This window comes from Mobula hypostoma, chromosome 13, assembly GCF_963921235.1.
Source record: "Mobula hypostoma chromosome 13, sMobHyp1.1, whole genome shotgun sequence".
NCBI lineage: Eukaryota > Metazoa > Chordata > Chondrichthyes > Myliobatiformes > Myliobatidae > Mobula > Mobula hypostoma.
The window spans coordinates 33,384,616-33,405,371 of record NC_086109.1 but is presented as its reverse complement, the minus strand read 5'-3'; the positions used below and the strand labels follow the sequence as shown (position 1 = coordinate 33,405,371).

Here is a 20,756-nt window from a genome sequence, read left to right as displayed (position 1 = left end):
TGTGCAGTCCATTTATTTTTGTCTACCTGATATGCTCTTTGTGTGTCCTACCTTGTTGTATTTTCTTCAAGTTTTCCCTTTAAACCTGCATTAGTCTAGTGTATGCGAGCCTCTGACACAACAGTAACAATTTGTTCAGCCAGGCATGTTTCTGTTTGGACATTGCAATTTTGTTCACACTCATTTTCATTCTTGACTGCAACTCAATTGTGTCTCTGGCAGCCGTTTCCATTAATACAGCAACTTCAACTACTCTTTTAAATATGAGCTGTGCTTCCATTAGGAGGCATTTTTGAATACTTTCTTATAAGATTCCACAAACTAAACGAACTGTCAGCGTATCATTAAGCCCATCACTGAACTGAAAATACTCAGACAATTTCTTCAATTCAGCCACGTAAGCTGAAATTGTCTCCCTTTCCTTTTGATTCCACCTATGAAACATAAAGCGTTCTGCAATCAACAATGATTTTGGTTTTAAATGTTCCTATATTACATTCCCGATATCACAAACGACAGGAATTCTGCAGATGCTGGAAATTCAAGCAACACACATAAAAGTTGCTGGTGAACGCAGCAGGTCAGGCAGCATCTCTAGGAAGAGGTGCAGTCGACCTTATATTCCGTCTGGGTAGCCTCCAACCTGATGGCATGATCATCGACTTCTCTAACTTCCGCTAATGCCCCACCTCCCCCTCGTACCCCATCTGTTACTTATTTTTATACACACATTCTTTCCCTCACTCTCCTTTTTCTCCCTCTGTCCCTCTGAATATACCCCTTGCCCATCCTCTAGGTCCCCCCCCTCGTCTTTCTTCCCGGACCTCCTGTCCCATGATCCTCTCGTATCCCTTTTGCCTATCACCTGTCCAGCTCTTGGCTCCATCCCTCCCCCTCCTGTCTTCTCCTATCATTTTGGATCTCCCCCTCCCCCTCAAACTATCAAATCCCTTACTCACTCTTCCTTCAGTTAGTCCTGACGAAGGGTCTCGGCCTGAAACGTCGACTGCACCTCTTCCTACAGATGCTGCCTGGCCTGCTGCGTTCACCAGCAACTTTTATGTGTGTTGCCCGATATCACAAAGCCCATTTCGGCTGGTTTTGTTCGAGCAGTTTAAGTTCTAAGCAAACTGTATCTTTTTCCACTCCTTGCACTCAGCTACACTTGCTCTCATTTTTCATTGGCTATTTCATTTGCTTGCCGGTGACCTAGTGGCATCCACACCAGACTTCAAGGTGAGTGGGCCCGTGGCTCCTTGTGCGCTTTCCATCCGCCAGGTTGAAGGCATGTTGGCTTCGTGATGTGGACAGCTTCTCCTTGTAGAACTCGAGCATGTCTTTTTATAACCAAAATGTGTTTGGATGTATTCTTTAGAAAGCTGCACTGACTGTTGTGATGACAAAACATGACTGATTCTGGTTGTGGACTGACCACTGTCTAAGCCAGCTGCTGTTTCATACACCTTTGCCTCTACTGAGCAGCCTCCGTTTCACACTTTTCCTTGAGCGCACTAAATGCAGCTTCTACGTGTGTTCTCTCCATTTCTATACAAGCTGTTCCCTATTTGCATCTCAAATTTGCGCTTAGCACAAGCTTGTACAGCAGCTATGCCAATTGTTGATTCGTTCGGGCATTGCAATGACACGCTCAATGCGCCACATTTGACCTAACTTCCAGGTTTCGGTGATCAACGTTGCTCTGATCGGAAGCTGACATTGTAATGAACAGCATTCAGATGCATGTCCAGTCCTTTGAGGACGAGTTATCTTTTCACTACACTGCCCTCGCAGTGCAGATGTACAAAGCTATGTCGTGAGTTAAATACCTTTTTTAAAAATCACCCGAGACAGAAGCTTCCTTCAGGATTTTTACTAAGATCTTACTTGTGAAATTACAGAGAGCTAAGTAAAATTCTTATTAAATTCAATATAAAATTGTCAGGTGCCTGAATATATTAATGATATTAATTCTCGTAATCATTGTCAACTAAGGTGATACACACAAGCACTACTATGCCATGTAGACAAGAGTAAATTTATGTGCAACGTCTTAATAACAATAAATGATACTTGCTTCTATATATATCTATTAAATCTTTACTGATATTATCAAAACTTAAGACTCATAAATATTGCTGTTTCAAGGGCAAATAAAGAGAGAATGGAGATAGATGTCTTTTCACTTTGTAGCTCAAGTTGAAATCCAAATTATCCTGCACAGGAAATGCTTTAAAAAACAGCTTACGTACAAGAAGTGATGTTCATGCAAAATGAATTGCATACAAAAAAAACTGCGCCTACAGACACCAGAAGGCAGATTAATGGCAAGAACAGAACAGAGAGAAGCTGAGGGATAATCCATCAAGGTTGTAATGTTAGGAAGTTAGCAGAAAAATTAAGTGCTGAAGGATTCATCAGGCTTGTGACTGCAGAATGGACAATAGTGAAAAGGTGGCATAACTACGGCTGATAGTGCGTAGGTTTACAGAGAAAAAGAAAGGCAGAAGAAAGAAAGGACATATGGCAGAAAAGGTTGCTGTGCTCGTGCAACACCAGAAATGTAGAACCTGCAATAACAAAGTGCTGCTACTCCAATCATTCATCACAGAATCCATGCCATTTGAGCAGAATGACCGTGAGTTTCAGTTCATTTTTTGGGTTAGTGTATCCAGGTTCCTCTAGGAAATGCACTTACCGTGTTCCGTATTAATATTCAGTTGAGTCATTCCTTAATTTAGTATTTCAAAAATAAATCCACTTTTGTATGCTTTACCTCTAATACAAATGGTGTCATAAAGGATTCACATGTGGCTTTACTTATAAGAAGTTCATGTCCCATTACACTCAGCTTTTGCAAGTTTTCTGATTTGGCACGAAGGCAAAAGAGTTTCCTCCAAATATATTTTTTTTAATAATAAAAGCTGTTACTTATTGCTTCACATAACTTTTACCTTTTGTGTGTATGCGCGCGCGCGCACACACACACACACACACACACACTGCATTCACAAGAAGGGAAAAAAGATTATATGTATCATGTCATTTTTGCAAAGGATTTTTTCTTTTAATCAAAACAAATTAAGAAAAGGATATATATTCTGTGCCAAATATAAAAAATGAAAATACCAGTAAATAGTTAGCAAAGGACCTCTGGATCACTGCCCATGCTTCAGTGTGAGTAAGACACCCTATTTATTTTGTGGTGAGTTTGAGGAAATGGGAACCCTTATGACTAAAGGCTGACTCGCACAGGAAACAGGAAGAAATTCTGATTAGGATCAGACTCACACCACAATGTTGACTACCAGCTCAAAAATCCAATATCCCTGATGAGAAAGAGCTATCAAAATTCCAATTCTAACAATAGGAAAACGATCCTTGCTATACTGTCGAATATATTTTATAGAAATGCTTAGGACTCAACCAATGCAACAAACGACCTGTAAGTTTACACTGCTAGTCATCTAAGCTCTGGATTTTCTCTCAGCTTGCATCATATGATATGGGAAGTACAGGTCCTAGATGCTCTGTTTTGGCAGCATAACTGTACTGATGTAATTTTCAAGTTATACATTTCAAAAATTGATGCACTGGTTTGAAATACACATGCCTCTTGTCGCACATTAATAATATGCAGATCCCCTCCAGGCTATAAATGCCCAACATGAATCCTTACATGCGAACAAACATTTGGGAGACTGGCAGGCTGGATTTGCCAGCTACTGTGACTCTGTAGGGCGCCATTCTTGACAGTAGCAGGAACTTTACCACACTTTAGTTAACCCATTAACATCTATTTTGTATTTAGAGACAAACTGCCCGGACCAGTAGCAGTGTTTTTATTTCAAACTATCAGTGAAATCTACTGTACCAGGCCCACAAAAAGTTCAAGAAGGGGCATTCATCACTTGGAGTTTCCATTTCCCATCATCTAGACAGTAGCAACCATATTCAAGTACAATAATAATTTGTCCCGTGGTAACTCTAAAGCAAGAAGGTACAAGTGCAATGGAAAGAAACCATGTTTCACCTTTTGATACTTCCACACATGCTAGTTTCCCAACTCTACCTCCCTCAACTCCATCACCATCAATGTCCTCTTCTGCTTGTGTGGTATTGGGAAGAAAGAGACATAGGTTTTGTTAATACACAACTGATAAATACCTAAAAAAGATTGCATCCTGAGAACCTGAATAGTAATAGTGAGAACATGATTAAAGGTTTCTATTTAAGGGAGAAAATTTGCAAATTAATAAACTGTGTATAAAGCCATCAAATAGTGGCCTAAAAAATCACTTGTGCTCAAATAGAAGTGTCATAATAGTGCTCCAGCTGTCCCTGACCATTTTAAAAATGTACCCAAGGAACACAAATTTTAATGACATTAATACAATGCAGATATATTCTGTTCCCTCCCAAACTTATATTTTCCGCCAGGTGGCATAGCCGAACAAAATTTCCATTGAACCGTGTGGTCGGAAGGCTGGCTTCAGTCCTGGGTCAGCTGTATCTGGCAGGAGGCAACACCTTATTTGAGATATGAATCAATATAAAAATAATGTCCAGAGCTCACAAGATTTATAAAAGTGAGAGTTCTGGTGGATGAAAGGCCATTTTAATCTGCTCTCTGCCCCTACAACTTTTTACTGAGATGCAGAGCTTCATGCAATGAACAGGTTCCACTTATACAGAAGTCGACTTTGTCCACAAATCAGAAAATCCAGTAAACACGCCTCTGCAATATTGTAATGAACAGCATCAAAAACCACACAAGACGAATACAAACAATTATTAGAGGAAATGGATTCTGTTGTTCATAAGAACAATTCACATTGGACTTTAAAATTTGATATTATGGAAGCTCTTTCATATGCAGAGAAATGTCCATAGCAGGTGCTTATAACCTTAACTGAAATGTTGACTATTCAGGTATCAGGTCTCCAGGAACTGCATCTGTCTTATAGCCCTACCATATTACTCCCTTCCTTATTATGTTAGATCCCTTTATGACAAGTGGCAAGTATATCTGTAGAATCTTTTAAAAAGGCTACTTCAATAAGATACAACAGTAGAATTAGGCCATTCAGTCCATCGAGTCTGCTTTGCCATTTCATCATAGTTGATTAGATTTCACTCTCAGGCCCATTCCTCTGCCTTCTCCCTACAAGCTTTGACGTCCTTACAAATCATAAACCTATCAACTTCTGCCGTAAATATACCCGAAGACGTGGCCTTCACAGCCTTCTACAGCAATGAATTTAACAGATCCACCACCCTTTGGCTAAAGAAATTCCTCCTTACCTCTGTTCGAAAGGGATGTCCTTACATTCTGAGTCTGAGCCCTCTGGTCCCAGACTCTCCCAATACTGGAAACATTCCCTCCACATCCACTCTATCTAGGCCTTTCAATATTCGCTAGGTTTCAATGAGATCCCCCTTCAATCTTCTAAAGTTCAGCAAGCCTGAGAAGTTTGTATATTGTATACATTTTTCTGACATTTCTACTGAACCTATTGAAGCCATCACGCTTCATATATTAACCCTTTCATTCCCGGGATCAGGTGGCATAATCTTGTAAACCTCCTCTGGACCCTCTCCTATACCAGCACATCATTTCTTAGATATGAAGCCCAAAACTGCTCACAATACTCCAAATGTGGTCTGACCAATGCCTTATAAAATCCTTGCTTTTATATTCTGGTCCTCTGGAAATGAAGGATAAATTACATTTGCCTTCCTTACATCCGACTCAACCTGCAAGTTAAGCTCCAGGGAACTCTGCACTTGGTTTCCCATTCACTTTGCACTTACAAATTTTGAATTTGCTCCCCATTTAGAAAATAGTATAAGGTTATGTCTATATTCCTTCTATCAAAGTGCATAACCATACACTTCCTTACACTGTATTCCATCTGCCACTCTCTTGCCCATTGTCCCAATCTGTTGAAATCCTTCTACAGACTCCGTACTCCCCTATCTATCTTTGTAACACCCACAAACATAGGCCACATAGCCATCAATTTTGTCATCCAGATCATTAACATACAATGTGCTAAGTATTGAACACCGACCACTAGCCAATGGCAGCCAAATAGAAAAGGCTCCCAATCTTTGCATTCTGCCAATCAGCCAGTAAGGGAGGGAGTGATGCGGAAGGCACACTATTGACATTGAGAGTAAGGAGAATTTATGCCTCCTTTGCAGACTCCAAATCACAATACTTGGTTGTATCAATGTTCATCAGGTAGAGGACCATTTCTGTCCTCCCTCAGGATTCCACAGGCATTAACCATATGGTTTCTTGCATTGTTAATCACAAGCCTTGATGTGGAAACCCTTGTGATTGATAAAGGTACTTTGGGTACTATAATGCACACCAAAACACTAAATGAGCATTGCCTACCATCTGAACTTGAATGAAACCCTCATTCCCATCCTGTCTCATTTCTTCTAAAGGAATATATGGGGAATAGCAAACTACGAGAATTGGCAGACACAAGCTACAGACACTCAGAATGATTCAATGACCCCAACCCTGACCCAGAAATGGGCACAAGCTGAGTTACAGTCACAGAGTTTGCAGTCAGTGTGACAACAACTTTAATTTTATCCTCTCAAGACAATGTGTTTCGAAAAGAGAAGGTAGAAACAATGGTCCCTATAGATTCTTGGGGAATAATATCTGTGACAGAAGAAATTATAATACTCTTTGTTCTGGTCCTTGTACGGTCCTGTCTTCTAGGTCCAAGCCTTCTAGCCAAACTATAGCAAAATTCAGAAGATGCATTTGACGGAGGAGACTGCTTTCAAACAATGCTGCTTCTAGTCAGTGGCTGGTCTCCACCCAACCCCATTCCCCCACCTCCAAGTTTACTGAGATCTGTGTGGGCAAGAGGCATGAGGACTGGTGACCTTCTAGGTACACAAGTCCGCACCTCTGGAGTTCAGCTTCCATCATCAGCGGGTCCTGGAGTGGATACCTAAGATCAACGTTCATAAGTCAACCTGAAGCCCCAGTGCTGAGATACAGGACTGTTCTGAGAGTCAGTGAATTTGGAGGCCTTATGGCTGCAAGTCCAATGGAGGCTACAGGTCTGAAGTCAACCTGTCCTGAGGTTGGAAGACTGTGTGTGAGTGGATGGGTGACTGTCCGTGTGTGAGTGGATGGGTGACTGTGTGTGAGTGGATGGGTGACTGTGTGTGAGTGAGTGGATGGGTGACTGTGTGAGTGAGTGGATGGGTGACTGTGTGAGTGAGTGGATGGGTGACTGTCTATGTGAGAGTGGATGGGTGACTGTCTATGTGAGAGTGGATGGGTGACTGTCTATGTGAGAGTGGATGGGTGACTGTGTGAGTGAGTGGATGGGTGACTGTCTATGTGAGAGTGGATGGGTGACTGTGTGTGAGTGAGTGGATGGGTGACTGTGGGTGAGTGGATGGGTGGATAGCGGAAGGAGAGGGGCATGTTTTGCTGTTTTCCTGTTAAACATCATGGGCATGCTATGTTGGTGTCAGTGACACTTGCGAACTGCTCCTAGCATATCTTAAGCTTGTGTTGGTTCTTAACGCAAACAACACGTTTCATTGTATGTTTTGATATACATGTGATAAATAAATTAGTCTGAAATTTGCTGTAAGACAATGAAATCCTGATTTTTCCTCCAGGGCTCATACACTGTCATTGGAATTTATCCACCAATACTAGAAAAAATAGCATTGCACAATTAACATCATTGTTATGTCCAATACCATAAATGTAACACTATGCAAGTATGATTCATGGCAGGAAATGCCCAGTCAAATATCCAGAATGACACAAAACAGAAGGGAAATGGTAGATATTTCATTCAAAGAAAAACAATTTTTATTTGTATCACAGTATTAGGTCGTTGAACTACAAGGCTAATGTGTCTTTTATCTTAACCCTCAGCTCCTCTATTTCTTACATCCATTCTGTCATTTGTTAACTTCTTAACTGGTCCGTGGGGATTTCAACATCAACAGCATTGACTTTTACCCCCCAGAGGCAATAGAAGAAATTGTGGGAGATGGAACTACAGTTAACAATAAACTTAATTCCACAGAGAAAATACAGGAAGACAGGATATCAAACATATTCATAATAAATTGCCTTATTGCCTCTAAGGCAACCAAATCAAGCTCTTCCATTTTCATAGCCCTTACTTACTTATTGAGATACAGTGCTGAATAGGCCTTTCTGGCTCGTCCAAGCCGCACCACCCAGCAACCCCCAATTTAAATCTAACCTAGGCACAGGACAATTTACAATGACCAATTAACTTTCTAACCAGTACACCTTTGGACTGTGGGAGGAAACTGGAGCACCTGAAGAAACCAGGTGCTGCACCAAGCCTACTAATTAGATGCTGGAAGAGTTTCTCAAAGCCTCAGAGTTTGAGCGACCTTCCACAAAATGAGATAATGGACAAATCCGAGTCTTTTCAAGAGATGCCAGGTGAGCTGTAGCCATTCAACATATACCTGACTGAAACTGCTGGCTCTAACTTCACAGGTCTAGAGGCTCGTTGATCTGCAAGAGGATTACATGTGGAATGGAGGATTGAGGGAATAATAAACCATTACAAATAACACCCATCTTTCGAGAAAGATATATATTGTTGCATGCCAGAACAGGATATGATGCAAAAATGAGAGGTTTAATAACAGATGCTGAGACATGCAACATTCAGAAACAAGGTTGAATTAGGCACAGAAAATTCTTCATTAATTTCAATGATGGAGTACAACTGAAAAGTTAAGCAGAGGTACTACTAAACAGTTTTTAAATGCTTGAGTTTATTTAAATGGATAGGGTTTCTACATGCTTTTGCTTATAAACAATAATTTTAAAGTATCTTTAAAACAACATGAATAGTTGTTATATTTAAAGCATTATGCAATTTCAATAAATGGGAGATCAGGGAAGTAAGTAGATTAGCTAAATATCAAAGTTTCTTGACACTTCATTGCTGAAGCTTTGCATCACGGATCACAGGATTCACCATCCTACTCAATGTATGGTTTATTCTCAACTGTAAGGATTTGTGTGTTGGGCCTCCATGAGCCTTTAAAAAAAAATCAGCCACTTCAACAATTGCCTCACATAGTATACAAGTCAGAGGCTACTGCTCCACCGACCAGAATCAGTGGCAGATCTCCGATTATAAATTTGATCTGCACCAAAGTGTTTAGTTAGCAGTCGAACACAGAAGTAAGCTATGAAACATTTATTTTAAAATATATGGGGTGTTAATTTGCCATGATGCATTACTGTCCATTCAGTAATTAAACATGCGTTTACATTTCTCTCATTATATCCTTGAAGCATTTATCCTCTTGCAATTTATGTCAGCTTAAATGGTGGGTGGTTAAGGTGTGAAGGTATAGCTATAACATTACATCTGGTAAAGCAGCCACTGCTTAAAACAGGGAAGAAAATGCTGATAATCAGTTGCAGTTTAACAACTGATCAGAGATCGGTAGCGTCATCGATTCAGTTCTTCATGAGGGAGAAGTGTCTTCCCCCAACCGCTCACCAATAAAATCAGTTTCACTTGCATTATCATTTCTACCTTCAAGTTTTCAGCACTACAAAAAGTTTAATTTACAGAGGAAATATAAGGTTAGAACTTCTAAGTTTTTCTAAGGTCTTGGTGGAGGAGACAGAAAGATGACAACATCATCTTCCCAATAATTCACGATATATGATCAAGAACCAAAATACTTTGTCAAATTATAAAGCCCACCACCAACATTACCTGCAACACTCAATACAGCAGCACCACCATCATTTATCCACCAATAGTCTCCACTAATCAGCCTTCATTCTAACATCATTTTTTTTTCCTTTTCAGGGTTCTTTTGTTACACTCTGACTTCGGTTCTTTGCGGGAATGGGACCCACTCTCAGGGCCTCACAACTGGCCGCTTTTCAATATGCCAAGGATGTGACCTAGAAGACTAGCACGCCTTCAAGGTGCTGGATTTTCGTGGCTCTGGAGGCGGGCAGATTTGATGTTGGTGCCACCACAGAAAACTAGTGTGTTGTGGGAGACAGAAGATTGTAAGCAGCGAGCTGGCAGCTGGCAGTGTGCCCAGAGACTCGAGATCTTTGGCACAGAGCTTGGAAAAAGCAACACAACAGACATTTAACACCATAAATCGGCGAGTTGTTTTCTACGTTTCCCCTCTCGCTGTGAAACGGGGACACCTCTTTTTCCCTTATTAGGGACAGCCCATGGTATGTCGAATTACTGGGTGAACGAGTAGTCTTTGGGGTACAGAAAGTCTGTGACTTTGTTGATGCTTTGCTGCAGCTTGAGTGGTCGGTGGGGGTGCTGATGCTTTTTTGCTGGTGGGGGGGTCATCACTTTGCTTCTGCTTATGCATGGGAGGGGGGAGCTGGGGGGCTTCAGGCTTCTAACATTTAACTGTCATTCATTCTTTGGGGCACTCCTCTGCTTTCATGGATGTTTGCGAAGAAAAAGAATTTCAGGATGTATATTGTATACATTTCTCTGACATTAAACTGAACCTACTGAAATAGCTTTACCCCCAACCTCAAATATAATGCTAAGAAAAGCCACCCACAATATTACTTTGCACAGAATGACAGCATTATTATAACAGGTACGTCAACCATACTGCATAAAACCCAATGAACAGACTTGAGAACAAAGTGCAGCACTACAGTTGGTAAGATAAGCAGTTAACTGAGATGGAAACTATCCTCTCATTATGGAGGACGTTACACTCGCCAACACTGGAGCAGCAATGACCAGTTGTGAAGCTGAAGCCACAGAAAGAAGGTGAAATTGTCATTGATAAATCTTCTTCCATGCCACTTAACTCAGACTTCTCTTCTAAATTACAAGTTGCAGATAATGCAAATATGTGGCTCTTTCTATCTTACCCTCAACACCTCTAATCTATTTTTATTTATCTTTGTATATGCATATGTATGCCATTTTGGAACAGAAATGACATTCATTATACCCAAGCTGTGCCCATGATAGAACTAAATGTTCCATCCAATGATTTCTTAGCACAAAAAAAGTAATCAGCAAGTTCAGAAAGTAAAGGAACTTTTAAGATGATGAAAATTCAAGTTAATTAGTAGGCAAAATAAAAACAGGATGAGCCAGAAGTACTAAGCAACTATTCATTGCCAGCCAGTGGTAGAACTTCACTGTGTTAAATCAAGCCAACCATTCTCACAGCTGCATTTACTTTTTCCTTAAGTAGCAGGTATGTGATAAGCAGAGAACATGATATGTGAATAAATAACTTCATTCATAAACAATCAGCCCTGGCGTGACAGGTGACTGTAGTGAGAATTGTTCTACATGCAATATTAAGCTTTTGGAGTTATAGCACAAATTTACATGTTTTTAAAAAAACTGCAGTACTCAAGTGAGTTAAAACATTTTTTTTAAAAAAACAGACAAAAAGATGCTGTTAGTGTAGGAGTGCTCCTGCATTTAAAAATTCCTTACCCTTTTTCTTGGTCTACCTCTGGGCTTTTTTGTTCCTGTAGTTTCAGCTTTCTGGAATTCCATGGAAAATAGAGTTAACATGCAATGAATATTGTAACTTTTGTTTGCCAATTTATTCATTTTTCATAGAGTCACTACAAAGATAACATAAAATTATATAGCAGTTTTAATGTAGCGATCCGGGTAATAAACATGGGGCATTCAAAGATAACTCTGCCGCGGATGGTCGCAAACCCAGCTGCCAAAGGAGGATGATTGGCATGGGGCTAGCAAGCCCATCCAGTACAAGCACAGGGCTACAGAAACACCAACAAAAGCTCAAAATACCCCCATCCCAGGGAGAGGAAGGATCTGTCAGTGGCCTTTGCCGCAGCAGGGGTGATGGGCTTAAGAAGATGTTGAAAATGAGAAAAAGATGTGCTGGTGGTTTAGGAAATTGGTGTTGATGCAAATATAGAATACTGGAAGGCACTGGTACCAAGCAGCAGTAAGTGGAGAGGAGAACTGAGCACTTAAGTTTGAAAGTAATACTGTACAACGATATAGAATGTAGTAAGGTTGTCAAAGAGATTTCTAAACAAAGATTTTAATTAGAACATTTATGATGGGAGAAAATAAAGGCTGCTAAATGTAAAGATGAAAAATTAGTTTCCTCTGGAGGAAGGCTCCAGAGGAAAGGCTATTTATTCACTGGAATGCAGGAGAATGAAAGGAGATCTTAATAGAGGTCTACAAAATTATGAGGTAAGTAGACAGGGTGAACACTTGCATGTTTCTTTTCCCCTTCAAGTTGGTTGAGACTTGAACTGGTAGTCATAGGTTTAGGGTGAAAGGTGAAGTATTTAAGGAGAATCTGAGGGGGAGCTTGTTCAGTCAGAGGGTGGTGGGAGGAATAAGCTGCCAGTGGAAATGGTAGATGGTAGAGAGTTCCGCTGTAACATTTAAGAGAAGATTGCCTAGGTACATGGATGAGAGTTATGGAAGGCTATGTCCAAGTGAGGGAGATGGGACTAGGCATAGACAGGCTGGCAGAGATTAGAAGGGCCAAAGGGCCCGTTTCTGAGCTGAAAATGAAAGTAACTTAGAAAATAAAATTATATTGAACATCAATAAAAAGAATCACTGAATTCTACAGTAAGGAGTCACCATTGGGCCAATATTCATTATTTGATAAAAGTTTTCCAAATTTTCCTATGCCTCAATTCAAACCTTTTAACCATTGGACATAATGCATGTGGGCTCAGTTTCAATTTCAATGAAAATTACAACAATAATCCTGCTTCAAACCAATTATAAAATGCAAACATTGTTTGATCTTCAAGTGGTCAAGACTTCCTTTAATTCAGAATGTGTGTGGTACAGAAACCCATGCTGATTAGTCCCAATGAAAAGCACAAGCAGAAAAACCAATCCACAAGGCAACTTTCTGTGGGTTATCATTTTGGGTCACTGACAGGATTAACATAACAAACCAGTCATTAAACAATACATCCTGCACAAAAACAAAATTATCAGACATCTTGACCACAATGCCTATCATGCAATCATTGAGGGTCTCTAAACAGTTAATTGCTAATGATTTAATAGAGTTCTTTGACTTTGAAGTTAAGAGTTGGATGAGTTATTAGCCATTATCTTACTTAATTATAATCATTACATGGATTATTTAAAATCCAACAAGCAGAATCAATGCTCACCCACAGCTTCAGAAGGTATTTATTTAACATTCTGATGTCGCCAAGTATCCAACATTGCAAAAAAAACGTTGCTCACCCCTCAAATTTATCTCAGATAATAGTACCTCTCTACAATTTCCCTTCAGAAATTGCCAATTTCATTATAGTAGATAAGCCTTCATATTCCGCAAGTTTCCTTGCCAGTGTCACTGGTGCTAAAGCCCTCACATTTCACACTTGGTCAAAAAGTTTTGATAATTTACACTTATCATTCATTTCAATGGTGATTTGTTCCTTTTATGGAAGTTGCCACAGGTGGACAGACATTAACAGTGCTGAAGGGGCAAACAGTATGACAGTTAGAAATGATCTAGTATGATGTGCTGGTTGCAATTTCTCCTGGATCCAAGGGGTTTACGAACAAACTAGGCAGGCTAAGGGAAGAGGAGAAAACAGTTCAGAAAATGAACACTATAGATCCTGAAACAATGAAAGTGCAGCTACTTTATTTCTTGAATAAATCACTGCATAAGCCTTCATTTTCTCACACACTCTAAGTGGGATTCAGAGTAGCCTGGCTCAGGCCAGCAATCAAACCAGAATCAGGTTTAATATCACCGGCATATGTTGTAAAATTTGTTAACTTAGTGGCAGCAGTACAATGCAATACATGATAATGAAGAGAACAAAAACTAAATTACAGTAACCATTACATATTAAATAGTTAAATTAAATTAGTAGCGCAAACAATAGAAATAAAAAGTAGTGAGATGGTGTTCTTGTGTTCAGTGTCCATTCAGAAATCAGATGGCAGAGGGGAAGAAGCAGTTCCTGAATCGTTCAGTGTGTTCCTTCAGGCTCCTGTACCACCTGGTGGTAACAATAAGAAGGTATATCCTAGGTGATGGGCATATGGACCCCACTTTTTTGAGGCACCCCTTGAAGGTGCCCTGGATACTATGGACGCTGGTCTCCACGATGGAGGTGATTAATTTTACAACTCTCTGCAGCTTACTTCGATCCAGTGCAGTAGCCCCCTACACTCCTATACCAGACAGTGATACAGCCAGTTGGAATGCTCTCCACAGTACATCAGTAGAAATTTGTGAATGCTTCTGGTGACATACCAAATCTCCTCAAATTCCGAAGTCCCTTGCCTTCTTTATGGCTGTTATTGAAATGTTGGGTCAAGATTAGGTCCTCAGAGATATTGACACCCAGGAACTTAAAATTGCTCACTCTCTTCACTCCTGATCTCTCTATAAGGATTGGTTTGTGTTCCCTCATCTTACCCTTCCTGAATTCCACAATCAGTTCTTTGGTCTTACTGACACTGAGTGCAAGGTTGTTGCTGTGACACCAAACAACTAGCTGGTACAAGTCGATCTTCACTAATCCGACTACCTGTAATCCGGTTCCTTCAATAATCCAGCACTAATTATGCTTCATGTGATCCTTCTGTAATTCGGCATTTTCACTAATCCGGCACTCCACAGGTCCCAATGGTGCCGGATTAGTGAAGGTCGACCTGTATATCTCACTCCTGTATGCCCTCTTGTCATCATCTGAAATTCTGCCAACTATAGTTGCATCGTTAGCAAATTTATAGATGGTATTTGAGCTATGTCTAGCCATTGTCATGGGTACAGAGAGAGTAGAGCAGTGGGTTAAGCACACATCCCCGAGGGATGCCAGTGTTGACTGTCAGTGAGATGGAGATGTTATTTCAAATCCGTACAGATAGTGGTCTTCAGGTTAAGAAGTCAAAGATCCAGTTGCAGAGAGGGGTACAGAGGCCTAGGTTCTGGAGCTTTTCGATCAGAACTGTAGGAATGATGGTGTTAAACAACATCCTGACATTTGTATTTGTGTTGTACATGTGATCCAACAGATTTGAATGCCACAGATCTAGCCCTCAGCAGACGACGAACCTCCAGGTTCATCCATGGCTTTGATTTTGAGGACACAAATGCTGAAGAATCTATGTTTGTTACCGCTGTTGTTGCTTTCTTCAACTGTTACATTTTCGGGTCAAGAGCATATCATTCAATTCAGGCAACTTTGGAGGTACTCAAGTATTTGATTAATCTTGTATGACGATTATCTCTTTTTAAACTGTAGGGAACTTCTGGAGAAAGACCATTCACAATTCAGTTTTATCTCAGTTCGATGATATTTTCATACTTACTCTGATATATTCGAGTAAATTCATGTACTCAGTTTTCCCTATTTCAAGATACAGTCAGCAGACATTTAAGAAACCAAGACCAACTGAATTATAACACATGTGGAACAAGGAAAGGGAGAGAAAAGACAGGATTGGGTGATGAGTATTGACATCACGTGGGGGAAGCAAGCTGGGACAACTTTATTCAAATTCTTCACAAGACACAAATGAAGCACTACGTAAGGAATGACATCAGACTGGGCACCTGAGATTGAAAGTCTATGCACCTGATTGAGCATAATACTCGAGGGAAAATGCTCTCTACCAAACATCCATAGCAATTTGCAAGTGACATAACAAATCTTCTCAAAGTCCTAATGAACTAGAGTCACTGACATGTCTTTGTCGTGATTGCATTGATGTGTTGAACCCCAGGAACTTGAAGCCGCTCGCCCATTCCGCCGCTGAATCCTCGATGAGGACTGGAGTGTGCTTTCCTATCTTCTCCTAAAGCCCTGCCAGTGAACCATGCATTTGGACATCAATATTTCTATGTACTTCAGCACTATTAAGAAGCCTACTATTTGTTAAAACAGCTGTAGATGAGTGTGTCCCCATGAAATTGTTCAGGGTCTACCCCAATCAAAAAGCATGAACCATGAAATCTGGAATTTGCTGAGGGCTTGATCAGGGGCATTCAAGTCAGGAGATCAAGAATGCTACAAGAGGTGCAGGTATCATCTCCGGAAAGCCATCTCACAGGTGAAGTGGAGATTCCGGACTAGACTACAATCAATGAGGGATGTTCGACAGCTGTCGCAAGGTTTGAATGCCATAACCTCCTACAAAGTTAAATCTAATGACATGAGGGACAGCAGAGCTTTGCTTCCAGAAGACCTCAATGTCTTCTATGCTCACTTTGACCACTAGCACAGGGAGGAACAACCATGGACCCCCATATCTTCCAATGATCCTTTGGTCTGCCTTCAAGACAGTGAATCCAAGGAAAGCATCCAGTCTGGATGGAGTACCTGGCCGAGAAGTGAAGACCTGTGCTGACCAACTGGCTGGTGTGGTCACGGATGTCTTCAACCTCTCACTCCGGCAGTGTGTGGTACCCACCTACTTCAAACAGGCTTCATATCATACCGGTGCTCAAGAAGAGAGTGGTAACCTGCCTCAGTGACTATTGCCCAATGGCACTTACATCCAGAGTGATGAAATGTTTCCAGGGGGCTGGTGTTGAAAACTATCAGCTCCTGTCTGAGTAGTGACTTGGATCTGCTCCAATTTGCCTACCGGAGCAACAGGTCCACAGCAGATGCCATCTCACTGGCTCTTCACACAACCCTAGAGCATCTGGACAGCAAAGGTGCATACATGAGGATGCTCTTTATCAATCGCAGTGCAGCATTTAATATCATCACACTAATCAGTAAACTCCAAGGCATGGGCCTCAATAGTCCTTTATGCACTTGGATTCTGGATTGCCTTCCTTGTAGGCCCCAGTCAGTTCGGATTGGTAAAAACGTCTCCTCAACAACCTCCATCGGCACAAGGGTATCCATAGGTTTGAGAGCTTAGCTTCCTGCTTTACACCTATCACTGTGTGGCTAAGTACAGCTCCAACACCATTTTTAAGTTTGCTGTGACACCACTGTTGTGGGCCGTATCAAAACTGATGATGAATTAGCAAAGTGGTGAGATTGAAAATTTGGATGAGTGGCGTCATACAACCTCTCTCTCTCAATGTCAGCAAGACCAAGGAACTGATTGTAGACTTCAGGAGAGGGAAACCAAAGGTCCATAAGCCAGTACACTTTGGAGGATCAGAGGTGGAGAAGGCCAGTAACTTTAGATTCTTGTGTGTCACTACCTCAGAGGATCTGTCCTGGACCCATCATATAAACGTAATTGCAAGGAAAGCACAACAGAGCCTCTACTTCCTGAAGAGTATATGGAGATTTGGGATGTCATCAAAAACCTTGACAAACTCTATATATGTATAGTGAAACATGTATTCACAGGCTGCATTACGGCCTGGTATGGGAACACCAATGGTTTTGAGCAGAAAGTCATACAAAAGGTAGTGGATTTGGCTCAATACATCACAGGCAAAGCCCTCCAAGCCATTGAGCACGTCTATATCAAACATTATCATGAAAAAGCAGCATCCATCAAAGATCCTCACCACCCTTGCCATGCTCTTTTCTCACTGCTGCCATCAAGTAGAAGGTACAAGTGCCTCAGGATTCACACCACCAGGTTCAAGAACAGTTACTACCCCTCAACCATCAGGCTCTTGAACAAAAGAGGATAACTACACTCATCTACTGAGATGTTCCCACATCTAATGATCTCACTTCATGAACTCTTTATCTTGCTATTTCATGCTCTCATTATTTATTGCTATTTATTTATATTTGCATTTGCACAGTTTGTTGTCTTCCCTGCTCTTGCTCTTTCATTGATCCTGTTTACCGTTACTGTTCTATAGATTTACTGGGTATGCCTGCAGGAAATAGAATCTCAGAGTGGTATGTGGTGACATGTATGTACTCTGATAATAAATTTTACTTTTCTCCTATCATCTGACTTCCCAAAGTACAACACCTTACACTTGCCACTTCTCTGCTGGTATCTGTAAGTGATCTATGTTCCACTTATAGATTGTCCTTTCTGCTGTCCACAATTCCATTCTTGGTAGTATCTGCAAACTTGTTAATCTACCGATCCACATATTCATCCAAATAGTTAGTATATACCACAAACAACTGAAGTCCTCGAAATTACCCTTGCGGAACATCATTGGGCACAGAGCTCAATTCTTTTCCAAAATAACATCCTTCCATCCCTAGTACTGTATCTGTTGGCTCTGAGCAAGTTAGCCCGAAATCCAAGCTTGCAATTCATCCTGTATCATTTCCCCTGGGTTGAAATGTATATATTTCTTATTGTAATTTATAGTATATTTTATTATACTTATTATACTGCACTGCTGCCACAAAACAACCAATTTCATAACATATGTCAGTGATTCTGCCTCTGGAAAGTCCTGATGGAGTGTCTTGGCCTGAAACATCGACTTCCATAGACACTGCCTGAGCTGCTGAGTTCCTCCAGCATTTTGTGTGTGTTTACTCTGGATTTCCTGCATCTGCAGAATCTCTGTGTTTACAGTATAATCTGTGTGATTTGTTTAACAAAAGGACTAAAAGGCTTATTGATGCAAGGACTTGGACAGATCAGGAGTATGGGCAAAGAAGTGGCAGATGGAATACAGTGTAGGGAAGTAATGGTCATGCACTTTGGTAAAAGGAATAAAGGCATACACTATTTTCCAGCCAGGAAGAGCAGTCAACAATCAGAGATGCAAAGGGACTTGGGAGTCCTTGTGCAAGATTCTGTAAAGGTTAACTTGAAGGTTGAGTCAGTGGTAAGAAAGGCAAATGCAATGATAGCATTCATCTTGAGAGGACCAGGCTATAAAACGAAGGATGTAATGCTGAGGCTTTACAAGGCATTGGTCAGCCCACACTTGCAGTATTATGAGCAGATTTGAACCCTTAATCTAAGAAACAATGTACTGGCATTGCAGAGGTCTGAAGGAGGTTCACAAGGAAGATTCCAGAAATAAAAGGATTAATGTATGAGAAGCATTTGATGGCTCTGTGCCTGTACTTGCTGGAATTTAGAAGAATGAGGGGGATCTCATTGAAACATATCAATTATTGAAAGGTCCAGATAGAGTGGATGTGGAGAGGACGTTTCCTATAGTGGGTGAATGCCGGACCAGAGGGCACAGCCTCAGAATAGAGGGACATCCATTTAGAACAGAGATGAGAAGGAATTTCTTTGGCCAGAAGGTGGTGAGCCATTGCCACAGACAGCCATGGAGGCCAAGTCATTGAGTATTTTTAAACACAGGTGGATAGGTTCTTGGTTCGCCAGCGTGTCAAAGGTTACAGGGACAAGGCAGCAGAATGGGGTATACAGGGATAATAAATCAGCCATGATGGAGTGGCAGACTTAATGGCCGAGTAGCCTAATTCTGCTCCTAAAATGAATCTTTGGAAACATTAAGTTAGTAAGGAAAGAAAAATACTCAAGAACTAGAATACTGGATTAACAATCATCCACAGAGGAGGCTGGTTAAAAAGCTTCCTGAAATCTGCAAGTGAACATTATATGCTACAAAAAATATGAAAAACTACAACAGCAAAGAAAGAAAATGTATGAAAAAAAAACTACTTCCTTGTCTGAGTACAGCAAACACCTCAACATTTTGGAAATGAATGTCTTTAATTCGTTTGTTTTCCTAAGCAGTATAATGTTTTTCCATATACAACAAAAAACAGCTGTTGTAATCAGTATCTCAGCACACTGTCAGATGGTAAGGTTCAAATCCTACAATAGAAATCCAAGCACCAAATCAAGAATTTAACTTTTGGAGATACGACTTTTCAGGTGAGATGTGAAACCAGTATTATATCATCTGTTCCCACTTGGATGCAAGACATCTATTAGAGTTATCCTAGAGTCCTGCCCAACATAATCACCCCTGAACCAATAATCTAAAAAAACAAATTACTTGATCAACATCATGTTTCTGTTTCCAAGGGATTGCTATCTGGACATTTTTAAAATGCAAACCTTTATCTTAATATATTTAAACTCTTCAAAGGCTGCGTATTGATGAAAACTATAGTCACAAAAACACAATGTATGTAGGCACAGTCTATATAGAGGCAACAAAAGCACATTTTATCTGTCTAGTATTGCAGATAAATTTCCTCATGAAGACAACCGGAAAATCTATCACAAATATGCTTGTCCAGCAATCCTATCCTAGGTACGAAAATGTTTGTCACAGGGATTTGCGCAGTGGCTCAGCAAATTCCCCTAATAAGCAATAAAACTATTAAAGTTTTTAATTTACATACTAAGCCAAATAAGCCCATTTCCAGCCAGACTGCGGCAGTTTTAAAACAACTGGCTTCAGAGTTTCAGGGACAGGATGAATTACTACTCCTAGTCATTATCCAGTAACTGTTGCTGGATGAGCACATAGACACAAGGCGGTCCCAACCCTCAACCTCCACTACAAAGGACATTTTAAAACTTCGGAAAACAAAAACTCGTGCTAAAGGTTCCTTTTTATTTCAATTAAACAGTCAACACTGCACAAAAGGAGGGAAATTTGATAAAACACTGGGATAACAGATAACAATTTGTTCACACCGTGTAATCATTTCAGCTTCACACATAGTTTTAGACTTACTAAAAGCCATTTATTTAATTTTGTAATTTGGCCCTGTAACATCTTAATGGCAGTTTACACATTTTTAAAATGATTAAAAGAAGCTAAATTTTTTAAAATGGGAAGGAAGAAAGGAA

At 40.5% G+C, this 20,756-nt stretch overlaps 1 protein-coding gene across 6 annotated transcripts in view; it reads right to left on the bottom strand.

Moving 5' to 3' along the window:
- The window catches only part of LOC134355532 (high mobility group protein HMG-I/HMG-Y-like), a 103,961-nt gene that overhangs the window by 28,717 nt on the left and 54,488 nt on the right, over window positions 1-20,756 (bottom strand). For 5 of the 6 annotated variants that reach the window (XM_063065535.1, XM_063065536.1, XM_063065534.1 and 2 more), the window contains one exon: window positions 11,517-11,567. The exons of the other annotated variant lie outside the window; for it this stretch is intronic. In XM_063065535.1, the coding sequence (XP_062921605.1) occupies window positions 11,517-11,567 (51 nt within the window). The remainder of the gene's footprint in view (window positions 1-11,516; window positions 11,568-20,756) is intronic. 6 annotated transcript variants of the gene reach the window in all.